Below are 20,914 nucleotides of genomic sequence, written 5' to 3'. Positions count from 1 at the left end.
TGGTGCCTTTGTAATCGGCGCGATACGAAGGAACTGGAGGGTTACTCTATACTAACAAAAAACTAAGGAATGACAGCCGTCGTGCAATCGGAACGTTTAACACAATGAGATAGAGTCGTGGCTCGCGCAGCAGCGCTCCAAAACTTCGTTCTTCATATAGATACGTAGAGTAGAGTGACCCTCCTGCGCCTGAATTAAAGTTATAGCAACAAGTCGCCAATCGTTAGTTCAGGCGCATAAATAGTTCTTAGGCAGTTAGGTATTATTTTTAGTGCTACAAGTATAAACCGACAGCTGAATGTTCTAGTGTTATCAGCAAATGTCCGGCTTCTTTATGTACTGTTATAAAGTGGTTATACCTGTATAAAGTTTAGTGTTTCATCGCTTTTAAAGTACACTTTACCCATAAGAGAGAAGATATAAACTTTCATTCAGTCATGAACTCTGTAAAGATGACAACTCCTGTTCAGGTATGGTAAATTTTGATATTAAACATTGTAACTACAGCTTTTTGCAAAAGTGAGCCAAAATAGTACCTACATCGTTAAAAGCACGTGAAAAAGTTTGTAAGTAAGTATCTCTACTTATGAGGATGTAATATTATATGCGAGTTTTCAAAGTTTGTAGAACAGTTATTCGTTGATGATTCCCTGTCTTCCCTGAGCTAATTCCTTCCAGCTTACTTTACAATTTTTAAAATTGGCCTGGAAACGATTGGCACATAGCTTTGAGTACTACTACAGACTTTATACACAATAAATTCCTACCAAATGTAGGTATGTACCTAGGTAAATATTATATCGTAAACAATACTAGTAGTTATTTAATGCTTAGACATAATTGAAGACATATTTACTTATCCTCATGGTGTATGTAACAAACAATCAAAACCGGTTTGACACCCGGTGAGTAGTGTCCTAAGTATTGTATTACTTATTACTAAACTTAATCATGAAATATATTACTTAATAAGTTATTTGATTTCCACAAACTCTATTCCAATAAGTACATGAAGTCTAAAAACCTCATTTTTAGATTAAGCCCCTGTTCCACAATGTCTGGTTAGTGGCTACCTGTAAGATAAAATACATGCTGTCACTCTCTGTTATTATTTTTGTGACAGTGACAGCATGTATTTTATCTTACAGGTAGCCACTAACTAGACATTGTGGAACAGGGCCTATAAAGCTTACTTATTTACATACTGCAGGTTTCTATAACTCTATCTATCTATAACTCGTAGTTACTTTCATACGATTTTGACAGATTGTTACTTTTGTTTATGTCAAAATCGTATGAAAGTAACTACCAGTTATGGATAGATAGAGATATAGAAACTGGCAGCTAATGTTACTAGAAGTACCTACCTAATGTATATTTTTGAAAACCATTAGGCTTACCTATAATAATATCAAGATGCAAATGTTAGCAAATGTGACCGAAGTTAGAAGTTAGAGTTAGTTAAGAAGCCGATATGACATCGTCTTCTGCTACCTACATTGGTGTCGTTCGATAGTTCGAACATAAGTCATATTTTATACCTACAGTAAGCCGCCACGAAAGGCCGACTGGTACTTATACGTAGTTCTATCCTAACTCGGTCCTAGATTCTTGAGTTACGTCAGTCCAACCCACCAGCTAGACATACCTATGTCGACTGTACTATCCTCCTATCCTCTGTATTTAACTTGACAATAAAAATCAACTGGACGTTTGCCCAGTATCTCCACCGTCCATCTTTGGCACATCTATTCCCGACCACAGCACAGTCACATCTACACACTAGCAAATCATCTTTGTCGCATTAGCTGCGGATTCGCGGGAGAGTATCCACTTTTACTGATCTTTTTGTTGGATGCCAGATGCAAGACTCCCGCAGAGTTCTGTTAGGTTATTGTGGAGAGCTGTGCAGTGCTTGTAACGGTATAAATACTAGGTCCCTGGGAGCGACGGCGTAGTCGACGCGCCGCGTCTAAATAAAGAACGCCTTCGCTCGGCCTCGCGATGCTGCGCGCACGCAGCAGTGTTCGTCCAATAAAAACCAAACGTAGTACATATTATATTTTCCCCCCGATTTTTGATCCGTTTCGCACGCGAATCACGTAACTATGAGTGACAATTGACGGCCGGAGGAACCCGAATGAAATGGTAAGTTTTCCTGAGTTCCATTTGAGCTGTTTATGTTTATTTGCTAGTGAAGTTTGAAGAGGCCGAGAAAAATCTAATTAGAATGAACTTTCGCTTTCAGTCAGTGAAGTGAACGAGCCAAATTGAAGTTGGGTAATTGGTCAATAGAAGAAACGACAAAATGAAGTTCACAATAGATGTTCTGGGGATCTTCCTCAAAATCGTTGTTAGGGTAAGTGGTATTTAGATCAGTGGGAGCAACAGACGCCATTCATGCATCAGCCATTCTTTGAGCCAGATATCGTGCATGCAGAGCCGTCTGGTCGTCTGCCATGCCGAGTGAAAATGTCAAAAGTCTGGCAGAACCAGCAACCTTAATACCTGAGTCATAATGGTCAATTCTCGTGGCTGATCTCACCGCGATGTTACCGTAATGGCAGGAACACAACTCTAGAATAACGTAATTAGTTCGTCCTTCAATCGAATGGTTCTTGTACAATTTGGCCTATTGTCAGCATTCAAATCAGTGATTAGGTAGGTGTATTGTATTGTTCTATTAACTATTTCCTAAGTAAAATAGAGGTGTGTGTGCCGTGTGTTGTGATTGTGGGTCTGTGTCTACAAATTAGAAGGTCGAGTGAGCCGATTTCTATATACTTATTGAGATTGTATTTTTTTTATCAAAATTGATTGAATCATTCCGGGTTGTGTAGGTAGCTACTTAGCCAAGTGAGGCTCATTCCTGAAATATGAATTAAATGATTTTTTAACTACAAAATAAATAATTTAAGTAAGTACCTACTTACAATTTACATGAAAATATCACGTTGTTTTAGTGCCAAAAGACTTTTGTACCAGTTGCTGAACCCACAGCAGGAGTAAAAAGATAAGGGGTGCAATATAATATTTACAAAAAATTAAGACTATTTAGTTAGTACAGTTCCCCAAAATTGATAATGCACATAGAAATCTTCGTCATTGTTCGGCAACGGTCGTATTCCCGAGCGTTAGAAAACTATTATGTATTTAGAGTGGTTAAGTGCATTTTCTTCATGAAATTTTAGTAGAATTATGTAATTGGTGCTAAAAGAGATAATTGATTTATCAGTAACGAAATTTGATGCGATAATTCATAATATTCCATAATATTAAAATTTACTTCGAAAATGTTACAGGAGGTACTTTTCAAGTGTCTTACTGAAGCTGATGTAAAGATGGATGAAAGAAGGTTTGAATAACACAAGGTTTATATTATAAGGAGTAATGGATTTCAAACACAGGTTTATATAAAAAAATTGAAATCTCAGTTCAAAAGTATTTACAGCACTGATTATTTCACATTAATAAAAATGTTTACATTAAAATCTCAGTTCAAAAGTATTTACAGAGCTGATCATTCACAATAATATTACAATTACAAACTTGGTCTTTTGGGTGTGGCTTTATTGGCAAAGTGAAGTCTATCAATGTGACGCATATTTTATTCTTAAATGTGCCTCATAATATGGCATCGTCAAAAATAATTAAAGTTGAAATTAAATTCACATTTGAAAAAAATAACAAGAACGATGTGTAATTGTAGCTCTTTATAATTCCACAAAAGTAATATTGATCTTGACCTTGAGACCCTTGACTGATCGGTGACAGCCACCGACCGCCCAAATTGTTTTCGATTATGTGTCACATGATATTGACTACTATTTCTTTCGAACAAGGATCAAAATGCAAGTGCTTTGTTTAAGGCAATGATTCGGGTGTTTCCGGGAATACGACAGTTTGCGAAGATTTGCATGCGCATTATTAAGATGGGAGAACTGTACCTAGTTATAAGATATTTAAGTACTTATGCAGGAAACTTGTTAAATAAAATAAATAAATAATAAATAAATATGTGGGGACATCTCACACACGGCCATCCGACCCCAAGCTAGGCAGAACCTGTGTTATGGGTGACGGACAGCTGATATATATACACAAATACATAGATAGATAGATACTAAATATAAATATCAACACCCAAGACCCTAAATACTTACTAAACGTATAGTTATAATCGTACGTTTACAAATATAGAAAAACATAATCATCGGCCAACCCAAAGACACCTTCAGATCATTCCCATTCATCATCAGCTGTCCGACACCCATAAAACAGGATCTGCCTAGCTTGGGGTCGGATGGCCGTGTGTGAGATGTCCCCACATATTTATTTATTTATTCCCAAACCTCACGTCTCCATCTCCACTTCCAGGTGAACAAAGTGACGTTCGCCCCCCTCGTAGTCTCCACTCTCTTCATCCTGCTGACGTCACTGCTGGCTCATTGTGCGCGCAGACTGGTGCAGCGCGTAGTGAAGGAACCCTTCCTGAGAGTGCTGCTGGAAGAGGCCATAGCCGCTGCTGAGCTGTGCGGCTGCTGCTTCGAGCTTATTATTGGTAGGTTTATATTCAGTAGAGACTATAGACCAATAGCGGTATAGCGTGGACCAATAGCGGTCGAGCGACATAGCACACCCGCACCAATAGCATCGCGTGTTTTTGACACATTCCGCTCGCGCCTCACACCTCCATAAGCATCTAAAAAGTGTCTTCTGCGCAAAGATACCTTAGTAAAATACCTTCTGTGTTGCGGAAGCAATCTTAGGTTGACACCACGCTGGTGTCAACCGATGTAGACTGTTCGGGGACACAAGTCGTTTCATATTAATTGTCCCCTAAAGTGGGAACCTACTTTTAACTGACGATGTTCTCAATTAGGGGCTAATGTACCCCAATACAGTCCGATCTCTCCACAATTTAGCTAGATTTCATCCTATCTCTTGTTGTATTTTAAAAGGGGAAATTAGATTACTACAACAATAGTGAGAGAGAGCAGAAAATGTGAAAATACTTTTGCTTTGTCTTATCGGTACAGAGCTTCTCTGAGGAGGTCGCTCTAGCTCATGAAAAACGAAGTCCCGAACAAAGAACATCTCGCAAAACCACGACTCTACAGGGTGTTGCAAAAAGGGTATACTAAGCCGAAACCAGCATGTGCAGCATGGTATATCTAAGCCCGAAACTGAAATCAGAATTTCAAAATTCGAGAAAAAACTTTTTGCAACACCCTGTATCTCGGTGTATTAAACATACGGGTTGCTTGATGATATTATGCTATCTCACGTTCGTTTGTTTTTTGTGAAGATAGAGTAACCCCGCTGCTGCAACGGGCGGTGCATGGCGGGAATGCATTCTTATCTCCGGGAAAAGATAAGAAATGAGAGTTAATTAATTTCCACTAAGACTTGCCGAGAATTTCAGATAGCCGGGTAAACATTTTCAAAAGAGAAGCGGGTTTATATTATGCCTTAATTTAATTACTAGAGAACTATGTAACCATGTCTAAGGTGTTTAAATCAATATTTTTGATTTTGATATTGATTTAGATGTATTAATTAGGTACCTTGTACTCATATTTTTTTCTTGTAGCAGGAACATACAAATATGTTAAAACTAGCAACCCATAAATTTGTAGAACAACATGATGAATGCCAGACAGTTTTCTGAATACCGAATACTAAACTAAGATCAAAAATTTACATTCTAGAACAAAAAAGTTATTCAGAAATTTCAGAATAGACCCTATTTTGACAGCTTTCCTAGAGGGATCACACTATAATAATATGACGAAAAACTAAGTTTTTCAGCGAAATGGGGTCACGCTCTATCTCGGCGTTGATTTCAGTACAGCACTCGTTAGTTTAGTTTAGTTTAAGTAGTTTTTCATCGGCAGGTATAGAGTGACCCCACCATCTGTTGTGATCTGGCTTCGGGACAAACATCCGCTGTGGCCGCGGCGGATGCTATCAAGGAAGCCCACATTGTCAGCAGCTGCCTGCTTCTGAGCTCCGTAGCTGACATTGCTATTGCGCCTTGCACAGTCAGCACAGTTTACCAAGTTTAAAAAACGATTCATTGCTAAATAACCTAGCCAACCCCGAAAATCAACACTAAAAGTCGGATAAGTTTTGAACGGCTAAGCTGATTTTGATAAAATATAGTTAAAAACAGTCGGGGTAACATTAACTAATAACAAATCGTAATTCGGTTCAGCCGTTTGGGAGTCTTTTTCGTCAGGGGGGTTACAATATGTAGGTAATTTTCTTAGCATTTGCGTCATAAGGTTATTACCATAAGTCCCATTGACCTTTTGTTATAGAGTTAAGGTGAGTCGGGGCAAGCGCGCCATAGTTTTTTCATAGATGAATTCAACTCAATATATCTTCTCTATTTACTGACCTAAACATGTAAATTTATAAAATTTACAATCTTTGGTTATTTGAGATAATAATGTTACGTTGATTAAGTGAATATACTGATAAATTTAGGATATAATGCTAGTTTTTTAAAAACATGGAAATAGGCGCACTTGCCTCTGAAAATGGGGCAAGTGCGCCTACACAAAATAAACCGCCAAAAGTAATGCTTAGCAGAAAAACACCAAATTTACTTGAAAGAACGTCAACAAAAAAACACAATACTTTTGGGTTATTTTTGAAAATGGCAATACAAAATAAGTTACGGCCATCAAATGAAATTCGGGGCAAGTGCGCCATATCTTTCGAGTCAGGGGTTCTCAACAATCATAGGTGGGTAGCTTTTTGAATTTTGATAAAAACTTTAATGTATGTGTAGATGAAATTTTATACTGGCATAAATTATGACAAATCACAGTAATAGGAAAAAAAAACTTTAATTTCAGGCTATAATTATATTTATTAGCATAAAAACAAAACGTACAAAATTTTCATAAACAAATTTAACAAAACTTAGGGATGAAACTTTTTAACATAAAGTCCCTAAAAGCTTCAGACACAATCCACCCCTTTTTTGTGGCAGTGTACAAAGTGCCAGGATATGCTTCCTCAGATGTCCATTCACTCCAAACATACTTTCCTTTATAAATAATAAAAGGAGGTCCTTTGCCACCCGCTGCGTTGCTTGCAATTAAGACGGTTGTATTGGCCTTGCCCGCTGTCGCTGTTGTCCTGGTTGACGGATATCCTCTCCGGCCAACCACTTTTGTTTTTTGCGGATCACTGGAGTAGCTTGTTTCGTCTATATTATATATTCTTTCTGGATTATTTTCGAGTCCCAACTCCTTCACAACTTTTTCAACCATGTCGTAAAATTCTTGTATTATGAAGGGATCAGCCGCTGTTTTACGAACATTTTCAACAGCTTGAGGCTTTTTAATTGACAATCCGTGTCGAGTCATAAAATTGGAAAACCAATCACTGCCAGGTATGCCATTAGTAAATGGTGTATCTATGTTATTTTTGTTAACATATTCACCAACAAGCTCTAAAACTTCTGTCCGACTTAAGCCAAACCCAAGCTTTTCCATCACATGTACACAATCAGCTAATTTTTGCTCCGTTTCCGATGACAACGCAGTGGGTCTACCTTGTGTGAGTGACTTTTGGCCTCTTCGACCATTTACATGATCCATTATTGTTTTACGGGGTATATCGTATGTTTTGGCAGCTTCATACCCAGATAATCTACCTGATTGAACCGCTTCAATTGCTTCAAATAAGGTTTCCTTGGACCAAGAAGGACCCTCAGTTTTTCTAACGTAATTACGAACCATCTAAAACAAATGCAAAAAAACACCTATTTCAAACCTATAGAAACATCCCCCAAACACGTGAACCGTACTTGGATTGTGGGTCTTTAATAACTGAACATAGTTTAGTACAGTACGGGAAAAGCTAAGCGTAACAGATTGGACTTTGTACCGTTTTTAATTAATGCGTCGTATTTAAGAGTTAAATTTAACTGCGAGCGTCACATTTAGCTTGGCCCCCACTGTAAATTAATAAAATGTATGTAGCCAAATTTTTACCGAAGATTCGGTAAGAACTCAGTACCTACCGAGGTCTTAGAGCAATAATCTGCAATACAATAACATACATGTTCCCTACAAACGCAAGGACAGTCCCGAGTCAGTTATACTATGGCAGGTTACCAATTTATATTATAAAATTAGCATAAAGTGTTCTCGAGTTGTGATACTAGTCACTTACCAAGCCTCCAGTATGAATTTGGCTAAATAAATAAAAAAAGATATCAAAGGCAATTTTGGAAATAATCGGCCACCTTATGGTTGGTAACCCCTGCCTTGGGGCAAATGCGCCATATAAAAATGGCTGGTCCTAGTACTCAGGCGCACTTACCCCTCTCGAAAATTTTTAGGTTAAGATTTATAATTGGCTAGAAAATTATTAATTTCGCTACTAAAAAGAAAAATACAAGTAAGGATTTAAAGGAAATCTTTTAAATTATACACTCACCTTATTAGTTTCCCCAAACACTGATGATTTTCTGAGATTTTAATGGATTTGTAACACGTGCTCATCTCGTAATTGATGTTAAAATGACACTAAAAATAGAATGTCCATTATCTCAAATTAGAGCAAGCAGAGCCATCTGTGATTTAAACCCGGAACTTCATTTGATTTGTTCCATGGATGTAAGATGTCGTTAAGAGTCCCACATCAGTAGTTTTTGAGATAATAGGGGGGGGCGCTCTTACCCCGTAGGCGCGCTTGCCCCGACTCACCTTATATATCGACGGTGGAAAGGCAAAATGTATTATCCGCCACTTTTGGCGAATATGAGTTATATATACCGTTGGAATCGCCTGATTTTTCTCTTTCGAATGGTGCGGGTCTCGTTTCGATCTGAGCACTTTTTGGCGCTTAAGACAACGGTGATTTTGGAAATCTTAATACTTTTTTCTTGTATTAAGAGCCACTTTTTTAGTCATTTGTATGTTCAAACATACTTGATCAAAACTAAAGTTATATAAAACATTGTACCCTCACTAAAACAGTAAAACATTGTGACTTAATTCATTTTGAACTAATGTGAATTTGTATCATTAGTTACTTAAGCGACCTACCTGATTGCGTAATTGATATAAAACAAAATGCCTTCTGGTCAAAAATAACATAAAATCACTTAATACATTTTACAATTTTGTAATTTGAAGCCATACTGGCACTTAAACCATTTTACCAGTCAGCCTTACTCGCGGCGTTTGGCGGTTAATACAACTTTACCTAAATCTGTTTAGTGGTACAATTGGCACTTAAGCAGCTTTTTGCGATTTGTAGATAATTGATATAAGTGATATAAAACAATTCAAAAGAATCGCAATGAAGCGGTCTATGGTGTTTAAGCTGTTATATCCAGAAGGATATTGTGTGAAAACGCCAATAATATAAATAGGACCGGTTGGAAAGGTGTCGCTTCAGCACCCCGCCGGGACGTTCATTGGGAGAGGACGTGCGTCTATGCGACAGTTGGCGCCGCGTGCGCAGCGTAATTACGTAGGTACAAACTCAGATTCGTTCGCCAGTATAAAACTGTAAATATTTTTTTAATATATCACCGATAACTACATTAAATTATGATATCTATTATATTACTCTTTACACAGGTTCTAAATAATAGTGTTGCTATAAATAATATTTATTGAGTTATAAATATGCACTTGGATCCTTTCGCCTAAATTGCTGTTTCTATGCAAGTAGGGAATTTTAACGTTTCTCTAAAAGGATCCAACCAAATATTTATTTTTTATAAAATATTTTTTCTATGACAATATGGTTCTTAATGTAAAATATTTGTATTGTATTAACATGACATTACTTTTTATACAAAATAATAATTATATATCATAAATAAACTTATTCATAAATAATTTATATCGAAATCTAGTCAGAAACAGGATTTCTTATCTATATAAAAATCTAACCGAAAATGTGTTCCCAAGCGCAAATCTCTAGATCAACTTAACCGATTTTGATAATTGTTAGGTAATTATACGAAATAGAAGACCAGTGACCACGAGTACAACGACCTGTTTGTATCCCATAATTTTCAGAATAAAGTATTTCAACGAAAAGCAAACCTTATAGGAAAAAGTTGGACATGAATTAAATTAACTTTTCTCTAACTTCACTTCATCATCCTCCATCGCTGAAGAGTGCAATATCTGGTATATTCCATCTATCCTGCTTTTTATGCCACCGTAGGAAATCCATCGTTCCCTGGTACTTTGCCACTCTTCAGCGATCGTATGGTCCGTATCAATTCGTCTTATTCGGGGGTTGGATATTTAAATTTCTGTCAAGATGCAGGATAGTCATAAATCTCATCACGAACCATTACGTCCCCACTCCTGGGGCACGGGTCTCCTTCCAATGAAGGAATGGTTTAGGCCTAGTCTACCACGTTGGCCTAGCGCGGGTTATTGGGCCCCAACACAACCAATCTTGTGCTGAGAGAGTTTTCGGGTAAGTGGGCTACCCAACTGTCAGACGTTTTCAAGCCACCCGAAGGCCTCTGACTAGCCTGTAAGACCTGCCGATTTTATTAATCATAATGATTACGATTATGCATCAAGATACAAGATGCTCCTGGTATATTTGCATCTGCATCCAACTCCCCAGGTGGTGGTTAGGATCATTAAAAACTTCGGCAATGTGGCTATACCATCTTGAAAGTCAATCTTTCATAGTAACAAGGAGATATCCTGGGTTTTGTTGCAATGTTTTTCAAGATGCTTTGTATAGATCCTTCATGTTTCCTATGGCAACCATCGCTGGATATAGGGTTACCCCTAGCAGCGTTTGTCCTTTTATAAATTTCGTTTGATATTAAGTTCACAAAGAAAATACTCGTATGCAAGTGCTTCTTTAGAATGGTCGTCTAGTTCGACGTTAAGTCTTCCTTGATGGTTGATCATATCCCATGTTTCTTTAGACATCCATTCATTTTTTAAGTGTTCCTTGTGCCTTATTATTTCTTCGCAAATTTTTAACAACACGTCTTTGATGCCAGTTGTTGCCGATCTGGATACTAAGTTTTCTTCTAACTTGTGGGTCCTGCAGCTTATTTACACGACACCTTTGGCAGATCTTGTGGCCTGCTCCTAAACTCCCGCTATCTTCAAGCACATTTTTCCATCGACTAAGTGGTGATCACTATTGACATCAGCAACCCTCTTATTCCTAACATCCAGAAGTGTCTCCATTTTCGACTAATCGTCGGTCGAGTTGGTTCTCGGTCCGGCTGTCGGGTGAGACCCAACTCACATTGTGATAGTCCTTTGGGGTTACCACCACTAAAACTTAGCCATTAACAATCCTAAAGCATCGTCGCTTGCTTATCAAATCTAGCGTATCTTGTATGAATCTGACAGATAGTTTAAAGCGAGCGACGCTGCTTATGGATTGATAATTGCTTATGTGTCTTGCCCACACTAACATACGGTGCCGATACATGGACGCTGACCAAGGAAACTGTGCACCGAATCAGAGTTGCACAGAGAGCTATGGAGCGATCCATGTTAAGAATTTCGCTTACAGACCGTATTCCCAGCGTGGTAAATCACCAAAAGACAAAAGTCTCCGACGTCGGTATGCAGGTCACGGAACTGAAATGGGAGTCGGCAGGAAACTTGGCTCGAAGGCAGGACGGAAGGTGGACAAAGGCGGTGACAGAATGGTGGCATAGAGACGGACGAAGAAATGTCGGTTGGATTATGATTATTAATTAATGAATAAGTAAACCTGCTGATCACTTGGATCTCAATCTCAAAGTGATTTCGCGGTGAACAATATGTTAATAAAGTTTATAATAAAATAATGCTTCGAGAAAAGGTACGGCCATGCCGCTTCTTTGCTCGACTTGGTGAGATATTATGAATTTTTTGTTTTCAATCTAGCTGGCCCGCAGGTACCGCTTCTTACCCTCCCCTACCCTACCCTACCCTACCCTTCTTACCTTTTATACCTTCCCTGGACTTCCACAAATGTTTCTAGACCAAAATCGCTTCAACCGTTCTCGAGTTCTGAGGTCCAATTATAAGTTCATTTATTCTTTAAGTCATTCATCTTAGATATAAATTGCCTTACCCCCTTATTCATAGAAAAGTTACAATAGGTTTTAACTAATAAACTGTTTTGTCCCTCTCTGTCAAAGAACAAATTGTTCTTTGTTGGAGAGGGACAAAACAGTTTATTAGTTAAAACGTTTTGTAACTTCTCTATGAATAAGGGGGTTTTAGTCTGGCGGTTAATTCATTCTTATGGAATGTTTAAAGTAACATAAATTATTATAAAACATTATCCTGGTGTGATGGTTAAATCTCCTTGGTGTTTAAATTGTTTTTACTTGTATTTAATTAAAATGTTAATGTCGTTTAAGCCAATTTTACCTGACTGAGATTTCAGATGCCTATGTCTTATGTCCCTTATTTCAGTAAATAGAATATGTACATTCATTTTATATACAGAATAACATAGAAAACTATTTCAATTTAACGTATTTTAATTTTCAAAGCCATAGCTAGAATAATTACAGAGATATGATTTTTTTTCGAAAATTTCAAACTTTAAATCGCTCTGGTGAACATTTTATGTCATGGCGCTTAAACCATTTTGCCTTTCCACCGTCGATATGTAGATACAGAATACATACTTACCCATATAGTCAGGTACTTAGTCTTTTCGTATAAGTACCTACCATTGATGGTCCACGGAGTACCTAGGTATTAAATTAGGTAAGGATCAATAAATTAGGTAATCTGATTTAACCCTACTGAACAAATGCTTATCTGGAAGCGTATGATTCTCTCCATAAAAATCCCTGATTACCTTCTATTATAATATTTCCATTTCCAGTGGCGGACAACTTCGGTGTATCGACGTATGCGATCTTCCTGTTCGCGCTGACGATCTGGTGGTCCATGAACTGGGGGGAGGCCACCGCCTGCCCCTACACGCATCTGGAGGAAATCGTTGAAGGTATGCTAATACATATACTATAATAATATATAGTATCACTATCGGTACATATTATACGGTATTTGCTCATGAAGATACTGTTACTCTACTAAAATGGCTGACAAATCAGTACCTAAATTAAAACTCACCTACTAGGTTACCTAGTTAGTCCTATACATAGGTACATAAACGTTTCCTAAAACAGGATATACTGTGTATCTACGAGTATATTCGTAGTGTAGTAGAAGCCTATGTATCCAATAGCAGTGTATTTTAGACTTATGATGACAACAAAAAACTTAAAATATGCTCTTACGATGATGGAAAACATCGTGAGGAAACCTGCACATCTAGATTCTAGATGTGTATCCTAAGTGCATTGTACTTATTCCAAAACGGCGATATGGTTCGCAACAATCGCAGCCTATCACGTGAGTACGAGTACCTACAAATGTGCTGCGAAAAGTGGGTGGCTCGCTTGTGAGCCACCTCTGACTACCCCTTCAGTAATGACAGTCGTGAGTGCATATATATGTATAGTTATAATTATATATGATGACAACACATCTAAACACAGTCTCCCACATTTCCAGGCAAGGGCGACATCCGGAAGGCATTGCTGAAGACCTGGGCAGAGCTGACGGGAGGCCTGCTGGTCTTCAAGTACGTGCAGATGTACTGGGCTCTGGAGATCTCAGAGACACACAAGGACAGGGCTTTCGAAGACTGTAAGGCTGATTTACAGGTGAGAGCTAGATGGAAGTATAACGGGAGTTGTTGTTGCATGTGTTTGTCGTGTGATTGTGCCTACCCAAATACGATAGGGTAAACCCTGATTATACCGACCGAGTAGAGTGGCGAGACGGTATCCTCGGCCGAGCACTCGTTGTTTCTAGTAGTAGGTGTCCATCTAGTAGTATTTTAGGAAGTCTAACATAAGTAAGTTCGTAATTAATGGCTACATAGGTATTAACTTTTATCGTTAGCTTCTATCCAATCAGTTCAGTTGCTAAGCAAGATGCCTATAATATTTTACCCAATACCTAAACAATGTCTTTTGAGTTTAGTTAATATAATTACTCTGTAAGTGGTTGTGTTATCTTAGTTATGTACCATCATAGAATAACAAGTACAGTAGCATACTAGTTCTCGTTATTCTATGGTACCATGCATGGTTTGTGCTCTAACGGCTTTATGTGTGACAAAAACTAATGATTCCTGCATCCGCAAAGGAATTGAAAGTATTTTTCTTTTAGTTCTTAAAAGGATGCCAGATTATAAGTAGTCCTTTCCAGACAAGGCTGCATTCATTCACATAAATGCCAGCACTAGAGTCCGTCAGGGCACAAATATGCACTAAGGCTATGTCTCCGGTAGGCAAACTGTTCTCGCGTCACTAGGCGAACTCGCTCTCACCATCACCTCGTTTTGCGCATGCTTAACTTGCGAAGAATGAGCGCAAAACTATGAAGCACTCGGCATACTATATTGATAAGCCTCTAACGCGAACATTTTGCCTACTATGTTACCTAACTAATATCAAACATTTTACTTACAAGTTGAATTTCCCTTATTTAAGGTTCCAGTCTTATACGGTGCAGTGGTGGAAGGAGTAGCCACCTGCATGTGCCGCTTGGCCTCCAAGTCTCTCGGTGACCTCAACCCTCGGTTCGCTTCAGCCATCGACTCCTTCATAGGAACCTCCCTCGTCGTCGCAGGTAAGAATGGTAGAGCATCATGTTAGAGGACAATGAGTGACCCTGGCTTTTAAAGTACATTTATATCTTTTGAAAACACTTCACAGTTAATCAGTTATACTTACATAGGTGCATCACATCATTATCTAATTAGAATTTATAAATTGAAAGTGTTTGCTGGGTTTTTTTTACTCTCTCATTGTTTTTGAGTGAAGGCCGTCTTGGAAAACTTAATTATAATAATATTGTAAGTAATGCCAAAGTTCAGTAGGTAAACCCAGTCACCATACACATACTTAACACATCAAAACTCCTGACAAAAATCTTCATGATCAGAATATCGATTGAATCAGTTCCATGTTGCAGGGGTCCTCTTTAGGCACAAGGTTTTCATCTATCGCTATGAGGACAGTCTCGCCATATCTGACATAGGCGTGTCCATCTTTTGCAAAATCCATTTAGGAAAAGGTACATATCAAGACAAATACAATAGCTACTTCATGTCGACTAATCGCTAGATCTCATTCATTCGCATCCTCAACTAAATCGGGATTTGTAAATACGTTATTATTGGCTTTATTAATTGTTTTTACATTTAGTAGATTATTTTATTCTGCTACCTTCGCATGGATGTCTGTTGTTAAAGTTAAGTTTCAGCTTAGTTAATAGTTGTAGATCATCGAAGTAAATCATTAAATTCACATTACAGCCATTGTCAATTTGTCATTTAAAAAACCAACCAAAGTATAAAAAGCAAAGTTGAATTTATCATTAGCATATCGGTAGCATTTCAGTCTTAAATTCATGACATTCATTTTCACTTCCAGTTTCAACATCTATTAGATCTCTATCCACTCACCTTACCCAAAGACTCCAATATATTTAACCAACAGGTCTTTCCATTACTTTCTCACCAACATCAGCATAAACATCTAACCCTGTCTCATCTTCTACAGCGTTCGACTATTCAGGAGGCTACTTCAACCCTGTGTTGGCGACGTCCCTGAAGGCAGGTTGTGATGGCCACACCCTGCTGGAGCATGCCCTGGTCTACTGGCTCGGGGCCTGCGCAGGGTCTGTCCTCTCTGTCTACATCTACAAACTACCCGCAATACAGAAACTCGTCAAGGGATCGAGCGAAGCCAACGGAGATTCCATCTGGGCTGAGAAGGAAGATTAATGCTGGAGAAATACGACGGTTTTCATCCGTTTTTTGTTATTTGAGTTTGAATTCTGATGTGCAGGAGGTAGGACGTTAGGGTTCAAATTTGAATGGCAATCTTGGATTGGAATTTCTTAACTACTTTTTAATATCCGCATTAATAATTAAGTAGATGGGCGAAAGATTCGATGCTAGTCATATTTTATAAGGGTTCGATATTAAAGGGGGGTTTTTTTACATTCGTCACGGCCTGCGTATTTTTTTAGTTCAAAAGCCTAAGATTTATCCTCTGCTACTTACATAATATATATGATACATACCTAACTATTGTACCTAAAACATAGACATACGATTTTATCATACTTTTTATAAAATATTCCATACTGTACCGTTTTTATATGATATCGTTATCACATCAATAACACACAACACAACCTGATTAATATGTTTTATGTTAAGTATGCTTTAATTTATTTAAAGTTTTTTTTACATTACTGTTGTGTAAATAACGAACGAAATTAAAAATAAAAAATATAATAAGTGCTACGTACTCCTTGTTGTAAATAAATGTTTTTGTTTAAAATAATCGTCTTTTATTTAACAAACGTTCTTTCATTAATTACTGAACATATATATAAATTATCCAGGAGGGTTTCGGTTAAAGAAATACTTACTTAATTGCGACCTAATAAGATTTCGCAGAACTACAAAGACAGCTGCTTAGAATTTTGAAATTAAGGCTGTATTCCCAGTCAAGTGTTCAGAGTTACTAGTACCTAATGGGCTAACAGTTTACCTACTGACTGGCGACAAAGTCTTAAAACTATTTATTATTATTCAATTTTTATAAACATAAGTAGAGTACTGTGAATTTCAGCTCATCGTTTCACCTCTTGCAAAAGTTCGCGGTACGATAACAAGTTACAACTAACAGCCCTCAGAAACGCAAGACTGCGCAAACAGAGGAATAAGGTTTTATTTAAATAAACAAGCAAAGAAACTCCTTACTTGCCAACTTTTTAATTAGAGCAGCCCCCCTACTCTTGAAAGGCAATGTATTGCGTCCGTCTTGCGTTCTCAATATTAAGAAAATCATAACTTCCCTTCAAAATCGTTTTTACAAAAAGTAAAAATACGTAAATGTTTATTAAGATAACGCCTTTTTTTAGAACCTAGCACTAAGAACCAAGTACCCAGAATGTAGTATTTATTTTAGATTTTGGCCGAAAAAGCCTTTTTTCGCTTTTTTTCTAAGGAACGTCTAAATTGTAGGCATTATATTATTGTTTCTAGGTTCTCAATATAGGCATTAAGTACCTAGCTGATCATAATAGTATTTTAACTTTTTGGAGAAACGCCTTTGAAGAGAAGTTATGATTTTTTAAAGGATCATAACGCAAGACAGACGCAATACAATTGCCTTTCAAGAGTAGGGGTACAGGATGTCGGAGACGCAAATGAAGTGGAAATCCCTCATTAAACTTCACGAAAAACATTCCTAAGTAAAGAAAAGATCTTTGGACGAGGTAAGGCTTAAGAACTCCTTAAAAATTACTTAACTAAAATGTAAATAGCATCATCAATATAGTAAGCTTCAGTAAAAGAAAATATTTGTACGTATCTACTTATAGGTTTTAGGTACTAGGTTGAAAAAAAATGCATTCGTGGGAAAACTTGACAATGAGTTTGACCAGCAGAGGTCATGTCATTTTTTTTAGGGTGCATGTCATGTTTAGATATTTATCTAGCCGGGGCCTTCGGCATAGCAGTCAGGGTAAGTAACGACTACACCATTTGGTCACCTTATTTTTTTTATGAAATGGAAACTACTTTGGTACCTCCATCCTTAAAAGCTTTAGCTTGTAAAAAATTTACAACCTCAAATAAATGTGTTAAATTTAACTTCTAGGTCCTACCTATGGAGGCGTCAAAATATTTGATTTGTATCTCACACTGAATAACCATTACTTTTTTAGTGCATAGTGCCTTACGAATCTTTTAGAATGTACATTGGTACCTACATAGGTTATTTGTATTTTTAATAAGAGGTCACAAGACTCAGGAGTTACAGTGTAATTAAATTAATGAACTCCTATGAAATTATTTCCAATTTCCATGGGAAAATATTACTTTGTAGCACTCGTAGCATATTACTACTGAATTTCGTAACATTTTCCGTAGCAAATAAGTGTCATTCTCATTACTAATTTCAGTAATTATACTTACATTGCAGTTTTAATATACCTAAAATAATACCTATCTACATATATACATTGCAAGTTGCAAGCTATCCTGGCCTGTCTAGTTTTTTTATGTCCATAAACCCAAATGGTTTTATAGATAGGTATACCTGCATGAAATATTTGTAACGCCTCACATAATCGGGCGTAAAAATTTTACTGTCACAATTACCGCACCCGCGAATAAAATACCGTGTGTTACGGACTTCGAATTGACTAAAATGCTCCTCATTATTTGCTTCTTTGGCATTAGCTTAGTTCAGGCCAGTATTAGTGATGTACTGCTCAATCAAAGGAGGCATGAGCATTTTATGACCGACAGCAAGTGCTTGGTCGAAATCTGCAAGAAATCTCTGTTTACACCTCAAGTGGTGGTGGTGGATAGTGGCGCACGAACCAATGACATCATTTCATCGATGCAGGGAAGCCAGATTCCGTATATAACAATGAAAATTAATGCATTGTATATTGCTAAAGAGGCTATCAAAGATCATATTTTGGCTGTAATACAAATCGATGACTGCACTGACGCTACTAGCTTCAAAAGTGATATAATCATTGAACACTGGCTTCATGTTATCATTCTGACTGATTTTGTTAAAGAATGTGAAGTGAATCTTCAAAAGTTCGGTGAGTTTGTAGACCGGTACGATGTAACTTTCATCATAGAGAGAGCAGCAGACGAAGATTACAACAAAATCGTGACCTTCTTTCCTGAAATCGATGAAAAAACGTGCAATTTATCGAAAACCATAACGCCGAATCATATTAACACCTGCGTGAGCGGGAAATTGAAAAACAACGAACTGTTTCCGCTAAAGCGTATAAAAAACTACAAGAAGTGTCCGTTTCACGTGGGAATTTCCCCGATGTATCCCTTCGTCTTTGTTCCTCAAAAAGATCGACAGAGGGACATGACGCCAATAGCTGGAGCCCATGGCTCAGATGTGGAAATCACAAAAATAGTTGCCCAATACCTAAACACTACCATTAAAATGTACTACATTTTCAAAGATGTGAAGAATCCATTTATAGACTTTCAGTTCCTATTGTTCATTGCTAACGGAAGCTTAGACGCATGCGTCGGGGGGTACTACAGGATCTATGGAAGTATTGTTGAGTACTCCGGAATTTATAACCGACAAGCAGTTATCTGGATCTATGCAGTCGAGAGACCCGCGAGAACTTGGCAAAACCTTATTCGTAAGATAAATGGTATTTACTTGTTCGTCGTCTTCTACACGTGTTACTCAGTTGTTTGGTTTATTATCTCGTATTTTGATGGAGACAAAAGCAACCTCGCTAACACTTTCTTCTTCAGTCTGGGCAGCTTGCTGGGATGTGCGAGCTTGCAGGAAGCCAGGTCAGATAAGCAGAAAATCCTCAACTTTTGCTACTTAATCATGTGTTTGCACCTGGCTGCCTACGTAAACATACAGTTGTATTCATTCCTAACCATACAATCACCACCAGAGACGTTCCACACCATCTATGACATCATGAACTCTGACAGACGCGCGTATCTCAACAACCGGACAAAGTATTTCCTTGACGACACTAAATACATCGACTACGCAAAGAAATCAGCCGAATGCAGCACTTTCGAGACATGCCAAGAAACTATTTTAACTAACAACGGAGTGACCTTAACATTGGATGGGTATTTCTTTGCATTCCAAGTGAAAACAGCAGTGAACTACGAAGCTAGAGTGCTGAAAACTTCTGACAACATGATGACTGTGTATCATGAGATGATTTTGAGAAAGTCTAGCCTTAAGAATGCAGTGTTTGTAGACGTGGTGTCCAGGTTGTATGAAGCTGGTATATGTGACCAGCTGTTCAAGGTAGCTGTAGGTCTAACAGTAGAAGACAAGTCTAGCAGTGTCACTAATAATGCTCTGAGGAACGGCTATAGCTGTGAAGAAGGATGTCCTATAACCTTGTCACAAGTGGTGGGAGTATTTTACTTGTGGGCTATTGGAATCGCTCTTTCTTGTTTCGTTCTCATTATTGAATTGTACTCTGTAGAAAAAACTGAGATGAAAGTGGAAACATTCACATTTCTTCATTAGCTATTCTATTCTATTCTCTGTGGGGGGTGTAAGTACCTGCACCTGGCTCTCTCGAGTGCATATCCCCAAGGTCTAAACTGCCTTCCCAAGCTTGGACCATTTCCCACCACGCTGGTCCACTGCGGGTTGGTGGGTTCACATATCTAGATGTGCTAAATCTAGATATGCACGGTTCCTCACGGTGTTTTCCTTCACCGTAAGAGCGATGGTAAGTATACATTGAACTTAAATTCAAAGAATTAATTGGTATCTACATGTCAGCGCCGGGATTCAAACCCGCATCTCTGGCGTGAGCTTCCACCGCACCACTAGCTATACCTAACCCCATTTACACTCTCGCCTCGGCCCTCGCCTCCTCGCTCGCCTCGTCACTCGTGCGGAGGCGCGAATGTAAACACCCACTCGCGTGTGACGCGAGTGGGTGTTTACACTCTCGTGCAGAGTTCAGTTGTCTTTGAGCTAGCAGCGATGGAGGACGTCGAAGTTTTAGCCGCAACAATAAAGAATTTATGTATGATCACCGATTACTTCGCCGTTTATGGACCGATTTTGAACATTCTTTTTTTTATGTATTGGGTTAAGATCCCATGTGGTCCCATTTTTTTCAAATTTTGATTCCACCTCCAAGGGTGGGTAAAGGGTTAAAAACAGGCTATGAATTTCCATTTTGGGTACCTATTAACCGATTGTAGTTAATGAAATTTAGAAAGTACCTACATAGGTACTTACCTATATTTTTAACATTAAAAAAAATATGATGGTAACCTTGAGCTGATCTGA

The 20,914-nt window shown here is 38.0% G+C and overlaps 2 protein-coding genes and 1 long non-coding RNA gene across 6 annotated transcripts; 2 read left to right on the top strand and 1 right to left on the bottom strand.

Annotated features, from left to right (window-relative positions):
- The first annotated feature begins 320 nt into the window (after positions 1-320).
- On the top strand, positions 321-16,068 carry LOC105389424 (aquaporin-11). Of its 4 annotated transcripts, none has more exons than XM_048623599.1 (8): positions 1,962-2,148; positions 2,230-2,359; positions 4,378-4,561; positions 12,862-12,984; positions 13,557-13,708; positions 14,543-14,681; positions 15,027-15,128; positions 15,617-16,068. In XM_048623599.1, the coding sequence occupies exons 2-8, from the start codon at positions 2,309-2,311 to the stop codon at positions 15,838-15,840; spliced, it is 975 nt and encodes a 324-aa protein (XP_048479556.1). In that variant the 5' UTR covers positions 1,962-2,148; positions 2,230-2,308; the 3' UTR covers positions 15,841-16,068. The 4 variants fall into 4 exon arrangements, with proteins under 4 accessions (XP_048479559.1, XP_048479556.1, XP_048479553.1 ...); XM_048623596.1 differs by having other exon boundaries at positions 1,963-2,148; positions 2,249-2,359; XM_048623602.1 differs by lacking the exons at positions 1,962-2,148; positions 2,230-2,359 and adding an exon at positions 321-470.
- On the bottom strand, positions 7,315-8,734 carry LOC119690866. The gene is made up of 2 exons (XR_005253756.2): positions 8,461-8,734; positions 7,315-7,757 (listed from the first exon to the last, which is right to left on the bottom strand). It is a non-coding gene; the product is annotated as an uncharacterized LOC119690866 (long non-coding RNA).
- A 2,215-nt stretch (positions 16,069-18,283) lies between the features above and the next one.
- Positions 18,284-20,134, top strand: LOC119693512. The gene has a single exon (XM_038117229.2). It carries the CDS (start codon positions 18,284-18,286, stop codon positions 20,132-20,134), a length of 1,851 nt encoding a protein of 616 aa, XP_037973157.2.
- The last annotated feature ends 780 nt before the right edge of the window (positions 20,135-20,914 follow it).

This window comes from Plutella xylostella, chromosome 3 (assembly GCF_932276165.1).
Source record: "Plutella xylostella chromosome 3, ilPluXylo3.1, whole genome shotgun sequence".
NCBI classification, from domain to species: Eukaryota; Metazoa; Arthropoda; class Insecta; order Lepidoptera; family Plutellidae; genus Plutella; species Plutella xylostella.
Note: the sequence above shows the minus strand (reverse complement) of the source record. Positions and strands in the feature narration are given on the sequence as shown.

Bases quoted from the DNA above. Each gene is read 5' to 3' on its own strand.
- LOC105389424 (XM_048623599.1), top strand. From the start codon at position 2,309: ATGAAGTTCACAATAGATGTTCTGGGGATCTTCCTCAAAATCGTTGTT. The intron at 12,985-13,556 runs GTATGCTAATAC...CCACATTTCCAG, and splicing joins TCTGGAGGAAATCGTTGAAG to GCAAGGGCGACATCCGGAAG. The intron at 14,682-15,026 runs GTAAGAATGGTA...TCCATGTTGCAG, and splicing joins AACCTCCCTCGTCGTCGCAG to GGGTCCTCTTTAGGCACAAG.
- LOC119693512 (XM_038117229.2), top strand. From the start codon at position 18,284: ATGCTCCTCATTATTTGCTTCTTTGGCATTAGCTTAGTTCAGGCCAGT.